The sequence below is a fragment of the Rhodnius prolixus genome, unplaced genomic scaffold, assembly GCF_049639745.1.
Source record: "Rhodnius prolixus isolate KJV_2025 unplaced genomic scaffold, Rpr scaffold_2, whole genome shotgun sequence".
NCBI lineage: Eukaryota > Metazoa > Arthropoda > Insecta > Hemiptera > Reduviidae > Rhodnius > Rhodnius prolixus.
Window position 1 is genome coordinate 29,170,740 of NW_027411592.1, and position 15,966 is coordinate 29,186,705.

The window sequence follows — 15,966 nt, forward strand, 5'->3', positions numbered from 1 at the left end:
ATTTTTTTTTTAGTCCTTATCTTGAATAAAATTTAGCTCTGTCAAATAATTTGTAAAACTACGGATTAAAAAAAAAAAGATATCTTACAGGGAAGCCTACCTCTCAAGTGCCTATTCTTACCTAATTAAGTGTTGAGGTCGGAGCTGAGATGCTTTCTAGAGACTCCTCACATTACGATTAAATAAAATCCAAGTCCTCGGACGGGAATCGAACCCTGTACCATAAATATATGTTAGCTTTGTTAGGCCTTGCCTGTCTCCTATCTGTAATGTGGAAAGATATACTTAAGCTTAATGTGATTTGTCGATATGAGGTGGGCAGTTTCTACACACCAAGAGCAATACTTTTCTTAAAAACAAAACAAAAATTATTAATGGGACCTAATCAAAATGAAAATCTCCGTGAAAATTTAAAAAATTTGGCACGATCTCAAAACTTTTTCAGGATTAGTTTTTTCAAAAACTACATTTTAGCATCCATGCTGCTCCTTTATTTTAAATTGTTGTTTGGATTTTGGTATTCTTTCATGAAGGTGGCCGTGATTTGTTTGAAAAGCAAGAATATTTTTATTGCTTCAAGTTGGTGAAAAAGTCATATTTCTGTGCACCATTCGGAGCTAACCAAGATTATTTTTTCATTTAGTATTTTGTGCAGAATGTATAAAGATTAATTCTTAGCAGATTTAAGTTTTTAAACAAGCATTTTCGACCTCATCTAATCTTCAGTCATCAATAAATAAACTTCTTAGTTTATTCTTGTTATCTTAATTGATAATTTACACTTCCCAATCCATTTATTTTTATTGGCTATTTACTTTTTATTACTTTCCTAACACTTACTTTTTAATTAATTTTTAGGTTTTGTTTTGTAGTTTAAAGTATTTTCTAAATTAACTTTTTTTTTTTGTATGTACGTTGCTTTGGCTTCACGTCAAAAACTGTAGTTGAAACATTTTCCCAGAAAAATTCGATTAAGGGCACTTCTGGGTGTTGTGAGGTCAGACATACATGCCATTGTTGTTATTTGGACTACATTCCCAATTATTATACAATGCTATTAAGAATAAAATGTGAGACTAAATTTACAAATTTAGAGAAAATTGTCAGAAATCAGAGCTGCCTCATTACTAAAAAAGTGTTCATCAAGTTAATATTTACTCTAAAACTCTCCAATTTTATTGAAACATCGTTTGTGATTTCAATTATTTTTTTAAAAAACCTCAAAAGTGGAAAGCTCCATTTAGTAATTTAGAAAGTTGTACTTCTGGTAAAAAGAAGTTGCATTCTTGATGCGACTCAACCAAACAGAAAAATTATTACAACTATTATGCGTATAAGGCCATTGTTTCATTGCTCATGTAAAAGAAACAAATTTTTCTTAGGATTTTGGATTATGCGGTTTAGAAGGTTTGCTAAACAGTTTTTGGTTGGGCGGGGGCTCCTGACGGCTTAGTCAACATGTTGGATTGACAGGAAGTTAGGGGAGACGACAGAGATTGTACTTTCGGTATACATACTTATGCCTCTTCAGTTCCATTGGTAATTTAGAAAGACTTACGAGAGATCTGTAAAAAGGTTTGGCTCTCATAGTCACTGTTGTCTTTTTAGACGTGTGTCTGTTTTACGTGAGTCGTTTATGTACGAAGAGCCCAAGGTCTTTGTAGGAAGAGGATTGTTTTCTAAGACTAGAGACCAGGAACTAAGCTGGAGAGTAAATGTGGCATGCTAGCATTTAGCACCAAACACGATCAAAATCATTTAAAAATGCTTCCGTCAATACTACTTCTTTACTGTGCTAATGCTACCCTATCGATACTTCGAATCCCAAATTAATGGTTAATTACCACTTCAGGCAACGCAAATATCGGATTTATGTGTTTTACCAGTTTTTCAAGTATTTTTCATTAAGTAGGTAACTGTGAATTTTTTAGAGTATTGATCAAATCTTTTTTGAAGTTTACATACTAAACTTTTTTTCTTCCCCTTGAACTTGGCAGACATCCACGCAAGGATAGGCCGAAAAGTAAAATTATGTAGCTTTTGCTTACTATTTAATTTTCAAGCTATTCATTTCAGAATATAATGTAAGGAAGGTAAGGAGTCCATACAGAAGATTTGATTATGATCTATTCTACTTAGTACAGATATTATTTTGACTGTCCTGCCGGACAGTTTTAATAAATTCTTCAGTGGTAACTTTTGTAAAATTTTATTTGAATTTCCCGCTCTCTAGCGAAGGTCTCTAGAATTATACCTTTCTTGTAATATTAGCAATTTCATTATGCTAACATAATTTCAATACAATGATATTAATTTTTAAGTTTCCAAAATCTGTTGGACATTGTGTTTTTTTTATATATAATTCTGAGGACTTAATACAAGTAGCAAAAGATAAATTTATGTGGCTTTGATTTGTATTGCTCATACTGTGTACTAAGTAGAAAATAGAAAGGCCAATAATGTCGTCATCTTTAAGTGATTTATAAAAGCAGTGCTTAAAAAGTTTTGTGCTACAGGTTAATTGTCTAAAATGACACCCAGTGAATCCGGCCTCTTTATTGTGTAAAGAAGACTTTTATATATTAAAAATGGAGGAGGAGACCGTGTACGGAACACATGAGGATTCTCATGTTGTCATGTCTGATAAGGTTCAGTCATTAGCTGGTAGTATTTATCAGGAGTTTGAAAAAATGATCGCTAAATACGATGAAGATGTTGTTAAAGACCTAATGCCTCTCGTAGTTAATGTTTTGGAATCGCTAGATTTATCATATTCAGAAAACCAAGAACATCAAGTAGAATTAGAACTCCTCAGAGAAGATAATGAACAGCTGGTTACTCAATACGAGAGAGAAAAACAACTTAGAAAAGCCTCAGATCAGGTAGTTATGTCCAATTTCATATATATGGGATAGGAATCCAATTGGTAAAATGGAGAATTCAGCAATCATTTCAGCTCTCGTTTGGAATGCGAATTTTTCCTATACTTATACATTCATGTCCAATCTTATTTTTTAATTGTATTGTGAAGTTTAGAATAATTTATGCAGAATGTTAGATGTTCATTAAAAATAAGTTGGAAAGGAACCGCAAAACGGTTCTATCGTAATTGGCGAATAAGGTTTTCTTTTAGAAATGTAAATAGATTAGTGGTACGAGACTAACTGTTAAGGTTTCATGTCCTTCACCTGTAATGATTGTAACATGGTTATAATCCTTCTGTCAATAAGATTGCTAAAGGTTACTTTCTGCAAAACGAAATCATGATCAGATAGTTACAAATATTGATGAATAGTTATTTATCTCTATTTTATCTTTTCGTAACTAAAAGTACAGAAACTAATGCTAACACAAGTTTTAGACTTAAGTGTTCTAAAAATAATGGATTATGTTAGAAATATCTTCAAAATAAATTATATTTTGAAAATATAAATTAATATCTACATATATGTGCAAGGAATCTCAGAATTTTGCAAATAAAAATCCTGTTTCATAAATTACTGAGGGTAAAATTTTGTATTTCGTGAGTTGTTATTTGTCAAATAAATGGGGTATGGAACAGTACGATTAGACTTGTCTAATCGTAATTAAGTTTTGGTCATTTCACTATTTTTTGGAATTTCCTTCGGTTTACAAATAAAAAGATTAAAATAGAGTAAATAAATAGAATAAAGTCAAAAATATAAATAGTAATAGAAAAGTAGTTAATAAAATAGATAAATGTAAATAAGCGTTGGCAGTACTTTAGGAGTGTCCTTAATGATTTCTGGACATTCAAGACTGTTTAGAAAGAAACGCAGTACTTAACGGAGTTTTGATAACGTCAGTTGATTTAAAAAATGTTAAAATTAATAATTTTAAAATGGAGCAGCATTAAAGCATTATTTTTAAAAAGGCTTTCGCGAAAGTGCAGCTCAAGAACTTAGTAATTAATTCGCATTTAAAAATTTCTTGGAAGGAGATTGACTGGGTATTGACTTCTCCTTAGCCTAACAGTTTTTTTTTTTTTTTTTAAAGTTGTAAGAATCTTATCCTTATACAAGCTCTAGAATATTTGTAGTCAGGTTCAGGATTTAGTATCACTTATAGGTACCGCAGGAAAAGCAGTTACAGGCCCCGTAGATCCCTTGATAAATTATAATGAAATGAAATTGGAAAACTACGAAAGAAAAAGAACATAGTTTACATGGTCCAATCTTCATTTCAATACTTAAACAAAGAAACTAGATTTTTGTGAATACTAAACTTGTAAGTATCGTATCAATCTCTATTTTGGAATGACGCTGGGTTGTTCATTCAAATACCCATGCGTCTAAGCTCATGAGAGCACATATTCTTTTGCATCTTGCTTCCTCGAGTTGCGTTTGAGTCTAAAGGCACGCAGAAAATGTTTTTCGACTCGTCATCCATAAAAATTTGAATTTCAGAAGCGATAGTGGCTACATCTATGACAATTGCGCAGTAAATGTCGCGATTTCAAGTTGCTGCTTTAAATTTTGGGGATTAGTGATCCAAAAAGAGGATTCATTTATGAGAGAAACGATTCCAGTACATCTAACTCTTAGATGTTGCTTTATATATTGGTACAAACAATCTCAGTTAATGATGCTAAAGCATGCAGAGCAATCGTAAAGCTTTCCTCTTTAAACGAATTAGCCAGTATCATTTCAAATTTTACAACCAAGTTTCAGGAGAAGAACCATATTTTAGATACATAAATGAAGATAAAATTAATTTAGAGTAATTTAAGAAATGTTATTTTATTGTTCTTAATGATATGTGGTTAGATTTTATATAAATTTTATCTTGTTTAAGATATATGAACAATAATAATAAAAAATACAATTTCACGAAATATGGATAAATTTCACAAAATCCACATCGTGCTTATCAAACTCAAATAACTTGCCTTCTATTTCTGTATTATCATTGCTCTGTCTGTCCTGATATTATCCTCTTCACCCAAAGCTTCCTTGGGGGCTTGCTAGACTACTTCAGATGCTTATGTTTAAAAACATCATCTTTTCCTGATACGTATAACTTGTAGTCTTCTATTGAACCGCTGAATTATGCTTTCCTTTTTCAGCAGCAATTGCGTACATTTAGGTTCATTGAAATGCTCTGAACGAAGAGGCTAAACATATACAATTGACTTGCACAGTGGAAAAATGCCTTTGCTCCTAAGAGATAGGAATCATTGCCACAGTCTGAACTTCTTTAGATCTTAATATTAATATAGTTCTCTATCTTGCTGTCAATTGTAGTCTTTATACCTCTTCCTGAGTGGGATAAGGGGAACATTAATATGTGTTCATATGAAAAAGAGTTCAATATATATAAATCCTATTTTATTTTGGCATTTTATAGCTTGAGGCAAAACTAAAACACAAAGCTCGTACGAAACGTCTGCACTGCCATTCCCATAGCATCCTATTGCTTAATTGTCAGCTTTTCTGGCCTCATTCATAAGGCCTTCCAGATAAAAAACTTTTGTCTTAGCTTGTAGATTACTCTAGGCTATTGTTAACAGTAATAACAAAACTAGTGACGTGTTTGTTGATTAAATTCCTTTCGTTTTTCCTAAGAAAAAATAAATAATCTTACTAAGGACAAATATTAGGTCACACTGGTTTGATTTGTATCAACCAATTTGGTCGTCAGCAAAAGGGAAAAGTCTTAGCATAATTTTAGGGGAAATCTTGTAGACGCATTCAAGTAGTGATAATCCTCTATGTTTAATATATTCCTACTAGGTTCAAAATTTGCTGCATTTCTGTTTCTCTGTTATGGTTGTTAGACGGTGACCTCCAACTGGACTGTGTTTCAGAGAGGATGCCAGCTACTGAGAGAAATGGTTTCGAATAGTAGTGACTTGGCAAAACTTCAAAACTTAAAGTATAGGCAAAGCTATAGTCTTCAATACAAAGCATGAATGTCCTGAATTTGGTGCTTAATTTGATTTTGTCCTGGGTGTAAATACCACTATCCATTCAGCCATAAAATGTAATTAAATTATCTTTTGTTTACAGAAATTACTGGAAGTTGAAGACCTTATAGAAGGAGAAAGGAAAGAAAAAGGAGGAAAAATTGAGAGCCTAGAATCAATTGTCCGAATGCTTGAATTGAAAGCGAAGAATTCTTCCGATCATGGTAAACAAAATAATTATTATTTTAATAATTATTTAATTGTCATTAGAATTACGAAATGAGCAACAACAGAAATTCATTTTTTTCTGACTACCAATTTATGTTTATAGCAAACTAGTGAATCAGTGTGGATAAAATCATTTAGAGAATAAGCATAAAGTACAAATTTGTAATTATTTTAAAACCGATCAACTGAAAGTGACTTCTGATTTTTTAAATTTTATTTCATGCGGTTTTGTTGAAATCGACTCCAACGTTATTAAAGATTTCATCTTACTTTGAGAGATTAAAAAAAAAAAAAACTAAGTTTTGATAAATATGCTACGGTCCAGTAAAAATAGTTATTTAGTTATTAGCTTCGTACGAAGCATCGATTTTAACAGCGAAATCGAAAAAAAAAACCTTTTACAATTGGTGAGGAACTTGTATTGCCCGTAGCAGTTAAAGTTACTGAGTTGATGCATGGAAAAAAAGAGTACAGATGAACTGCGTAAAATTCCATTATCAAATGATAGATACAGTTTGTAAAAGGATAACAGAAACTGCTGAAGACTTGTTTTAACAATTGATGGAAAGAATTAAACAAAGCCCAAAATTTGCCATACAGCTTGATGAGTCTACAGACATTCAAGATTCAGCCAATTGTCAGTATTTGTAGGATATTATCATGAAAACAATGTATATGAAAACTTGCTATTTTGCTGGGTATTGGAAGGTCATACAGTAGGGAAGACATATTCTTATAAGTAGATGTTTTTTTTTTTTAAAAAAAAAAAAAAACTAGAGGGATTGGAATGGGGTAACTGCGTTAGTCTTTGTACTGATGAAGCCATGACAAGAAAAAAATGTTGGATTTGTAGCGAGACTTAAAGCAGTAGGTAATCATCATATTACATTTACCCATTGTATTGTTCACAAAGAAGCTCTTGTAGCAAAACAGATCTTAGTAGAACTAAACTCAGTGTTACAAAATGCGATTTTTTATGTGAATTTTATTAAAGGCCGATCTCTTAATAGTCATCTTTTTGCAAACTTATGCTACAATATGGAATTATGAAAGGTTATGAAGTAAGATGGCTCTCGAGAGAGCGAATTTATAACGATTAGTTGATCTGAAAAATTAAGTAATGCTCTCAGCAAAGTTTTCTTACCAATTGTATAAAGTAAAAAATAAGTAAAGTATAATGATTTATTTGAGAAGAATCTTCTAGTTGTTCTTTGTACATAAACATATTAATATTAACAAATATATATTATTTTTAGTTTATCGTCTGGAAGAGAAAGAGCAAGAAATGAAAAAAGAATTTGCAAAATTGCACGAAAGATATACTGAATTATTTAAAACCCATATGGACTACATAGAACGAACAAAAATAATAATGGGTACTGGTGATAGATTGGAAGTTCAAGGAAGGCAACGTTTACCTCCTTTAGCATTTTCTCAATTAAATAGGTACGATTACATTGCATGCGTTCTTTTTATTTTATTACGAATAAATTATTACCATATCTTAATTACTATACAATTCTAAAAATATAGAAACTAGATAGTTAAATTCATGATGTTGATAATTAAAAAAAAGATTTATTCTTCCATTTAGATCGTCTGGGCCTGTATCTTTTGGATTCCAATCGTTAGAAGGAAATAATATGCCTAGTATAGCTCGTAATTCAGTTAGTCCCGGTGAATTCCCGACAATTCCTGCGTCTCCACCAGAAAGTAATCACTCAGCAACTAGTCTTAGAAATGAATTGGTAAGTATGGTCTCACAATTCAACTTTAGCTTTAGTTAAACTTAATAATAAAATGAATCTAGTCTATTTATTGAGAGAAGTTAATGAAGAAATCGTTAAATTCCTTTTCTGCAGCATGTAATATTTCTGTATAACATTACAGTTGAGATCAGTTCTAATGAGATTATACGAAGGTGCATGTTTTAACTTGAGGCGCGTAAATATCATAGGTCGTAGGTGCCCAGAGGCTTCATTTCAATGCCGGCCAGAGAAGGTCTTCTTATGTTAGCCTAAACTAGCACATTGAACCTATCATAACATTTCAGTGGCCTCCTCATCTTGTTTAGAACCTCATTTATTAAATTTACACTTTGTTCTAATTTCTTATTAAAATTAATACAACCCGATTCTGTCCAAGAGACGCACATTGCTAATATTTTAGCTAATAAAATATAGTACCACACGGAACCAGTTCTGGGGATCTCCCTTTGCATAAATAACCACCATATGAAACTCTCCTTACATAAGGGATTAGAAATATTTATTTATTAATTTTTTAAGAGGGATGGAAATATTAATGTTGTTCCACGAAACCCTTAAAATCTCGTATTACTAAATACTATTTTTTACTGGTGCAGACTTACTTTTATTGAGGAACGTTTTTTTTTTAGGCAGATGAAACGTATTTTTGGTTTATATCCTGATGCATTAGACTTTTGCTTTGCTATGCTTTTACTTTGCGAAAATTTTTAGGAGGTAGTTGAAAACACTGAAGATGACACTTCACTAAGAGAAGTATCAGAAAAAGGATGGTCTGAAACGCTTAGTCCCGGTTCGAAAGACCCATCACCAGATAGTTCAGAAGAATGTCCGCCTCCACCACCAATTGTTACCACACCTCTTGGTCGAACTACTACCAAAAAGTATAAAATTTATTTTTATTTGCTTAGAATTAACTGGTTTTAGCCGTATGTCTAATAATTCATTAATTTAGGGAGCAAAGGAGCGGAAACACTCTTTATCAGGAATTAAGTTTTCAAGATGCTGATGCTTTAGGTGAAATGGATGAAGGAGCCGATATAACTGGTAAATATTTATTTCAAAATATTTGTTGCCTATGATTTTAACAGCAATTCTAAGCTCCTTTATTAAAAACGTTTTTGAAAAAAAAGTGATAAATAACTTTTCAAATTATTTATTAGTCTCTGGTTTCAAAATTTAATCCTTTTATTTTTAAATTACTCATTAAAAGCGTTTTTTTTTCTATTTGGAAATAAATTAATTTTTATAAGAAAATTACAAATAAATGTTATAATCATTGTGCAGGCGGCTGGGTTCATCCAGGAGATTATGCATCGTCTGGTCTGTACTGTAGATTTGTTTTTACGTTACCATGTTTTTTTTCCCTATTGTTGCTTTTACTAATGCACTTTATCCCCCGATTTTTCTGCTTCATATTTAGAACTTATTTTAATTTCATTTTTGTGCAAAAAAAAAGTCGCCATTAACAATATTGTTATAAAGAAATTTATATATATATAATGTATTAGTAATTGAACGAGATATGAAAATTTTTATAAGCTAATTTGACTTTTTCTAGTGATTAGAATTTAATTTTTTTTAAAGCCAATTATTTTGAGACCCAATAAAATTTTAAAAATCGTTTACCCAAGTGTGCATATATTTCGTTATAGAATAGTTTTATTCCATCTGTAGTTAGAGAATGGCTGGAATTCTTGTAACTTGATGAAGAAGTATAGGTTAAAAGGGTCAGATCACTTTAGGTGAGGAAATATTTTTATATTCAACGATTTTATTAATTCTTCTATAAATACCCTGAGATTAAAAGATCTTTGCATTTAAAGAAAATGTTTTTATGCCACTCTATAATAGGGACTTACGCCCTTATAGTTTACCACTTTTATTAAAAATATAACCACTACATTATCATGTGAGATTTTCCCTGTTAGCTAAAAGAAATCTACATTCAATTTATATCTGAAATAAAGATTTCCTGAGGCTCATGAATCCGAAAAAAAACAAGTTTTTAGTTCCTGATCTCACTTCCTTACTCTCTCACTCAGTAAATAAAAAAATATCTCAAAGTAATGAAAGTCAAAACTTACACGTTTTGATTCCAACATGATTCCGATACTGCCGAAATTTGTCCATCTGATATTCGATTGCTTCTTAATGGGCTTTTCAGAATTTTAACAAAAAAAAAAAGACTAATTTTCTTTTTATTTACTTACCGTTAATTCACTTGTCTAAGTACCTGTAATTTTTATTTAAATATTTTTGTTTTAAAAAATTAATTTTTTATGGGTTTTTTGGAAAACAGTCATCTCTCTAACGTGCCGCTTTAGAACTATTTGTCGATTCTTCATTTTTACTCTTAACAAAAGACATTAAAAGTATTTCTAGAGTTTCAGGTTTACAAAAACGGTAACTTGAATTGTGACTTTTTAGAATAGGTTTCTGGTTTTGTTTCTGTTTTTTTTTTTTCATTTAATTTTCTCGATTGCTGTTCCATCGGATGTTTATTATTATCAGATTGAGAATGCTGGTTTTTAGTGTTTATTTTTAAATATTTGAAATATTTTTCTATTAGTAAATTTATTAGTTTGATAATTTGAAATTGTGGTATCAAGTTTTGGTTAAATATGAATGAATAGGATGGTGTCTTGTACTTAGGTCAGTCCTTAGCCATGATATAGGTATAATTGTTCCTTCCATTTGTACTTAGGCAACTAAACAGTTGAAAATTTGTATTTTCGTTGTATAGTTTTGGTCGTACGTCTTAAGAACATAGTGAAAGTTTATAAGCTATAAATAAATAGGAGTGTATTGTGACTAGGTTTGACACAATTGTATCCAGACTTCCTGTAGAAGAGCCCGAAATCTTCGATGCCAAAAAAAAAAAAAACATGAGGCAGACAAACATGGTTAAAAATCTGTAGTTTTCTAGCGCTGCAGAGAACCTACCTATTTACTTTTGCACTTGCAAACTCGAGGCTTACCTGATCTAATGAAAAACAATAAGATTTGTTCAAACATATTCTTAAAACATCACCCAATAGTTCAAGATTTATTAATTGCCATAAATAGGGGGAATCCTGTTTGGTTGTATCACGAAGAAATATGGCATGTCGTCTTCAGTAGCTATCTTGATGTCTGTATTCTGTTGCATGTGTTGTCCTGATATGCAGATTCAGATACAGAACCAGATAAGCTTTCTGGTATGCACTTTTCCCTTTTTTTTTTAAAGTTTAGCTTATTAAATAAATAAATTTTGTAGTAAAATGAAATTCACCTGGCATATTTATATATATTCTTCAAAAATCTTTAATGAACAGTAATAACAATAATTTTGTTAAAATATAATATATTTATTTAATTTTCATTCTTCTGTCATTGCCTCTAGAATTCTTGTTTGGGTACCGAATTAATTGTGTACAGTGTTAGCATCGGCAGTGAACAGCAATAAAGAGTATATAATTTTGAATTTTTGCAACAATCAAAAATTTGTTGCATTATGTTCGGTAATCGAGGAGGGTCCGGCATTTTTTTTTTTTTTCTTCCCAGATTATTAGTGCTACCATATGTTATATTATAACTCCACTGCAGGTTGGGAAGTTTTCGCTGGGTTTTGTAATTACGGACATTTTTGCATTGGGATGAGGACCATATCTCTATTTTACACAGATGCATTTGCATCGTGTAAAAATTCGCTGAACGAGTGGAATTAGGTACAGAATCTTCTCCAACTCTGCAGTTATTTCGCTATCAATTGACGCCTGGTTTTTGATGTTATTTGTGCTTAGCCCACTAACGCCTGATAACTAATTTGGGTTATTATTTTATTTATTTATTTTATTTTATTTTCTTTGGCGCATCGCCTTTGCGGTCGTTGGCGCCGATTTGGGTTATTATTTGTTTCACTTTAGTAGGCTTCCCTTTTAACTAGTGGACGACTTATTTATCCACTATCATATATGAATTTTGTCATGTATTTACTTAATGAAGATACTTCAACATGGCTTCCATGGTAACCAAAATACTGAGAATATTTTCAAAAAATACCTTTTTCATAAACTCTTGAGCCCTAAAAATTGTTTAATGACTTTTTGCTTTCTTTTTTTTTTTTAATGCACCATCTTAAAGTAATGTTTTAGAATAGATATTAATGTTTCCAGTACTATAATAAGCTTTCAAATAGTTTGTTATTCTTTGTTTGCTTCCTTTCTTGTTGATTCTACATATTTTTTGAGACAATTAGCGGATTATGTTACTTTTATTAATTTATTTTTCATGAAATCCTTAAAAAGGCCATGAAAATATGCTGGGTGAATTTCTTTGTTGCTCTACTAAGATTTTTTGATGACACAAAAATTCTTTAATAAATATTTTTGTGTTATTTGAAAGTAAATTTTAGAATTGTTTGTAAATGGACATTAATCTCTACATATCTACTTTTATTAAAAGACATACATACATTTTGCATCGAAAGTTTCTACGTTTTCTAAAGAAAGTATTTAGTACATTTATATTAATATTTATTTATATTTATGTTTATTTATATTATATTCGTACATTTATATTTAGAAAATATTTATCGAGGATTGTTAAAGTTGAAATAACGAATCGTTTACAACTTTTTTTGGATTTAATTTTATTTTTTCTTAAACTTCTTGTTAGGAGAGACTTCTAGTTAATTTAACGAACAATCATTTCAGAAATTTTCATTTATTACTTCAGTTGAGAGAAAAAATTATGGTAAAATTACGGTTAATCACCTATAATTAAACTGTTTTCTTCTCGCGACTTGAAGGCTTCACTGTTACTGAACAGGATTCAACTTCTTTAGTCATAAGAGCACTCTAGTTTGTACCATACACAGTAACATCCGAGTATACGAATTACAAACAACAGCAATTTATTAATAATTTGTCAAATTTCTAGGATCTTGGGAGGAGAAATCCAGGAAATTCACCCTTTTGTTCAAGCGTTCAAAATTAGATTATTCACATTCAAAACACTACACTGACTGATACTTTAAATAGAAATAAGGTTTTATTTAAAATCCAACAACCACTCGAAAGTGGAAGTACTGAGGTTGCTTTTCAGTTTTTTAGGATTTTTCATAAACGGATTCTGGGATTTTCTTTAAACATATTTCTGCATATATAACTTTTATTTGAAACATTTTTCCAGAAAAAATCGATTAAATACTTTAAATGTACTCGTTTGATTTTTATTTATTTTATATTCTTCTATCAATCAGTTATCTTCTCAAATTTTACTTTTTTAAAATTTGTAGAGCATTTTGAACCTTCATTAAATTTTTATCATGTTTTATACATCGGTATAAAACAGTATATATATGCCACAACTTACTAATATCTGCTTCAATATACTTAAAACCAAAACTTTTAGTACCAATACAGAAATTTGATTAAAAAATGTTTCTGTCACTTGCGGGGTCATTAATATTTATAGATGAGTACAATATAATCTCCTTAACAAAAACTTACAGTTTTAAAAGTTAAGTATAAGGGTTGATTAAACGCCAAAAGGTACACAAATCAGCAGTTCCCAACATTTCATTAATACTTCATTGATATAATTTAAGTAATTTTACTGCATTAACTTTTCCTTCACATTTTTTAGAATTTATTAGATGTCACAGACCCTTATGCTGGCCATTTTCGTCTACAAAATATTTACTCAAGTAGCACACCATTTAACTTAGATTGACTGTAATATCTATTTATCTATAATAATCAAACTATTAATCACAGGTGAAAAAGAAAACGTTATAAAAAATATAAAAAAAATAAGAGGCTAAAAAATTCATAAACTTTTTTTACATCAATGATTTTATGCATTTATTTTTATTTTTAAATAAAAATCATTGGTTTAAGTTCATTCTTCGATTAAAGTAATTGTTATTTTATGTTGTAGTCAAACGTTTGTAATAATAAGTAATAAATAATCTGGCTTTATCGCAAATAATGTAGTTTTCTTCAATTACATTCTCAATCTAGGTGTTCTTCCCACAATGTTATATATATGTAATATAAAATAAAGAAAATAAAGATATGCATATTTTTAGGACAGCTAATTATTCCAGTATTTTACCATAAGTAAAATTAGGGGGACTAAATTAAATTACAATTGAGAAATGAGTAAATATTGTTGAATAATCTACTTGTTATTAAATGTATGTTATTTGTGCTCACGAATATTTCGGTAAGACGAATTTAAGACTGAAATATTGTTTTGAATCCTCCGTGATTGAAATTTAAAAAGTGGCCGACTCTAACTTTGTTTTTTTCTACTTTAACATGCATGTATATGTGACTACTCAGAATAATTCATCACTCATTTTATCATAATTATAATAAAAAAATATTATGAATGAACTGGCCAGCATAAGGGTCTGTGACATCTAATAAATTCTAAAAAATGTGAAGGAAAAGTTAATGCAGTAAAATTACTTAAATTATATCAATGAAGTATTAATGAAATGTTGGGAACTGCTGATTTGTGTACCTTTTGGCGTTTAATCAACCCTTATACTTAACTTTTAAAACTGTAAGTTTTTGTTAAGGAGATTTTTGTACCTTTTGGATAGATTTTCCTTTTTGTCTATTTGCAAAGTTACGTCTGCTTTACAGATTTTTTAAAATTTGGAATAAGCTATTCTATCATTATAACCTGATAAGGTGTTAAATCGGAACCGTAACTACCACTGGAGAGATCTTTTTAAAGAATGATTATAGTTGCGGTCCCCAAACCATCCTCAATAACCATTTTTTTGAGAAAGCGTTTTGAATAAAATAGGAAGGTATTTGTACGTAAATAGCAAAATTAAACTGCGATTTCAGTACTTCCTTTTAAGAGGAGCAAGAAAAATAAACTGCGATTACAGTACTTCTCCCTAAAAGGCAAATATTTTGAATCGAATTCATTGATGTAAATAGGTTCACTCATTGATAATTTTAACGATTGCAGTACTTCCTCTTAGTAGGTGTAAGAGCATGATGGCACTTCACAGCCACGTAGAGGAGCTTTAACCACTTCTTCGTGGTAAATTTTATCAAAATCGAACTAAGCTTTATATAGAAATATTGGTAATAATAGTATTAGAAAAGGCCTTATTTGGGTGGGGCACACTCCCCTCCTTATGAGTCATAGCGACGAGACTTTTAAAGTACAAATCTGTACAAAATTTCGATTCGAATGACACTTCATTCATGAAAATCGGTTCACGCCTCGATAATTTGAAATGATTGCTATACTTCCTCTTAACAAGTGTAAGAGCAGATCGTCGCTTTAATGTTAGGTAGGGGAGCGCTAACCCTATCATCCTACCAAATTTTATCAAAATCGGGCCAAGATTTACAGAGTAATTAGTAATAATAATTTTGGAGGGGGCCTTACATAAAGGGGGCTAACTCCTCTCCCATTCGATGTACAGGGCCGAGACCCCCAAAAGGCACATCTACATAAAATTCCGAATCGAATGACACCTCATTCATGAAAATCGGTTCACGCGTTTAGGCGCTACGTTGTTTACAAAAAAGGTAACAAGAACAACAACAACAAGAAGAAGAAGAAGAAGAAGAAGAAGAACAAGAACAAGAACATTTTTTGAAAAAGCCGTTTTTGCTCATTTTCGGCAACTTTTTTCTCGAAACCTATTAGATCTGGGTGGTTGCAAAAAAATTACAGTTATAAAGGAGGATTTGCCCTATATTATAAAGAAAATTTGGGAATTTTATCTTTTATAGAAAAATAGAAAAAAATTGTCAAAGTTGGGTGTTTTTCAACGTTACACTTTTTCGTGCAGTTTTTGATGGTCAACCCTTATACAACTGTCCTACCGGACAGTTTTAATATGCTAGAAATTGCCTGCAGTTTTTATACTTGAGGATTTTGACGGATTCTTTGAACATACTAAATTGTTACAATAGAGTTATTGTAACTTGTATTGGAAGAAAGAACTACGATTTAATTCATAGGAGCAGGGAAATAGTAGCTAATCCACTTTCTTTAGAACTTTAAAGTCCATAATCCCCC

General features: G+C 30.7%; 1 protein-coding gene across 16 annotated transcripts in view; it reads left to right on the top strand.

Moving 5' to 3' along the window:
* The first annotated feature begins 2,395 nt into the window (after positions 1-2,395).
* The window catches only part of syd (JNK-interacting protein syd), a 61,055-nt gene continuing 47,484 nt past the window's right edge, over positions 2,396-15,966 (top strand). For 4 of the 16 annotated variants that reach the window (XM_074118904.1, XM_074118899.1, XM_074118900.1 and 1 more), the window contains exons 1-8: positions 2,397-2,882; positions 6,030-6,150; positions 7,411-7,600; positions 7,749-7,902; positions 8,635-8,804; positions 8,876-8,967; positions 9,208-9,243; positions 11,091-11,120. In XM_074118904.1, the coding sequence (XP_073975005.1) occupies positions 2,589-2,882; positions 6,030-6,150; positions 7,411-7,600; positions 7,749-7,902; positions 8,635-8,804; positions 8,876-8,967; positions 9,208-9,243; positions 11,091-11,120 (1,087 nt within the window). In that variant the 5' untranslated portion in view covers positions 2,397-2,588. Of the gene's footprint in view, positions 2,883-6,029; positions 6,151-7,410; positions 7,601-7,748; positions 7,903-8,634; positions 8,805-8,875; positions 8,968-9,207; positions 9,244-11,090; positions 11,121-15,966 lie in introns of all 16 variants that reach the window. The other 12 variants (XM_074118903.1, XM_074118914.1, XM_074118909.1 and 9 more) reach the window with 6 other exon arrangements.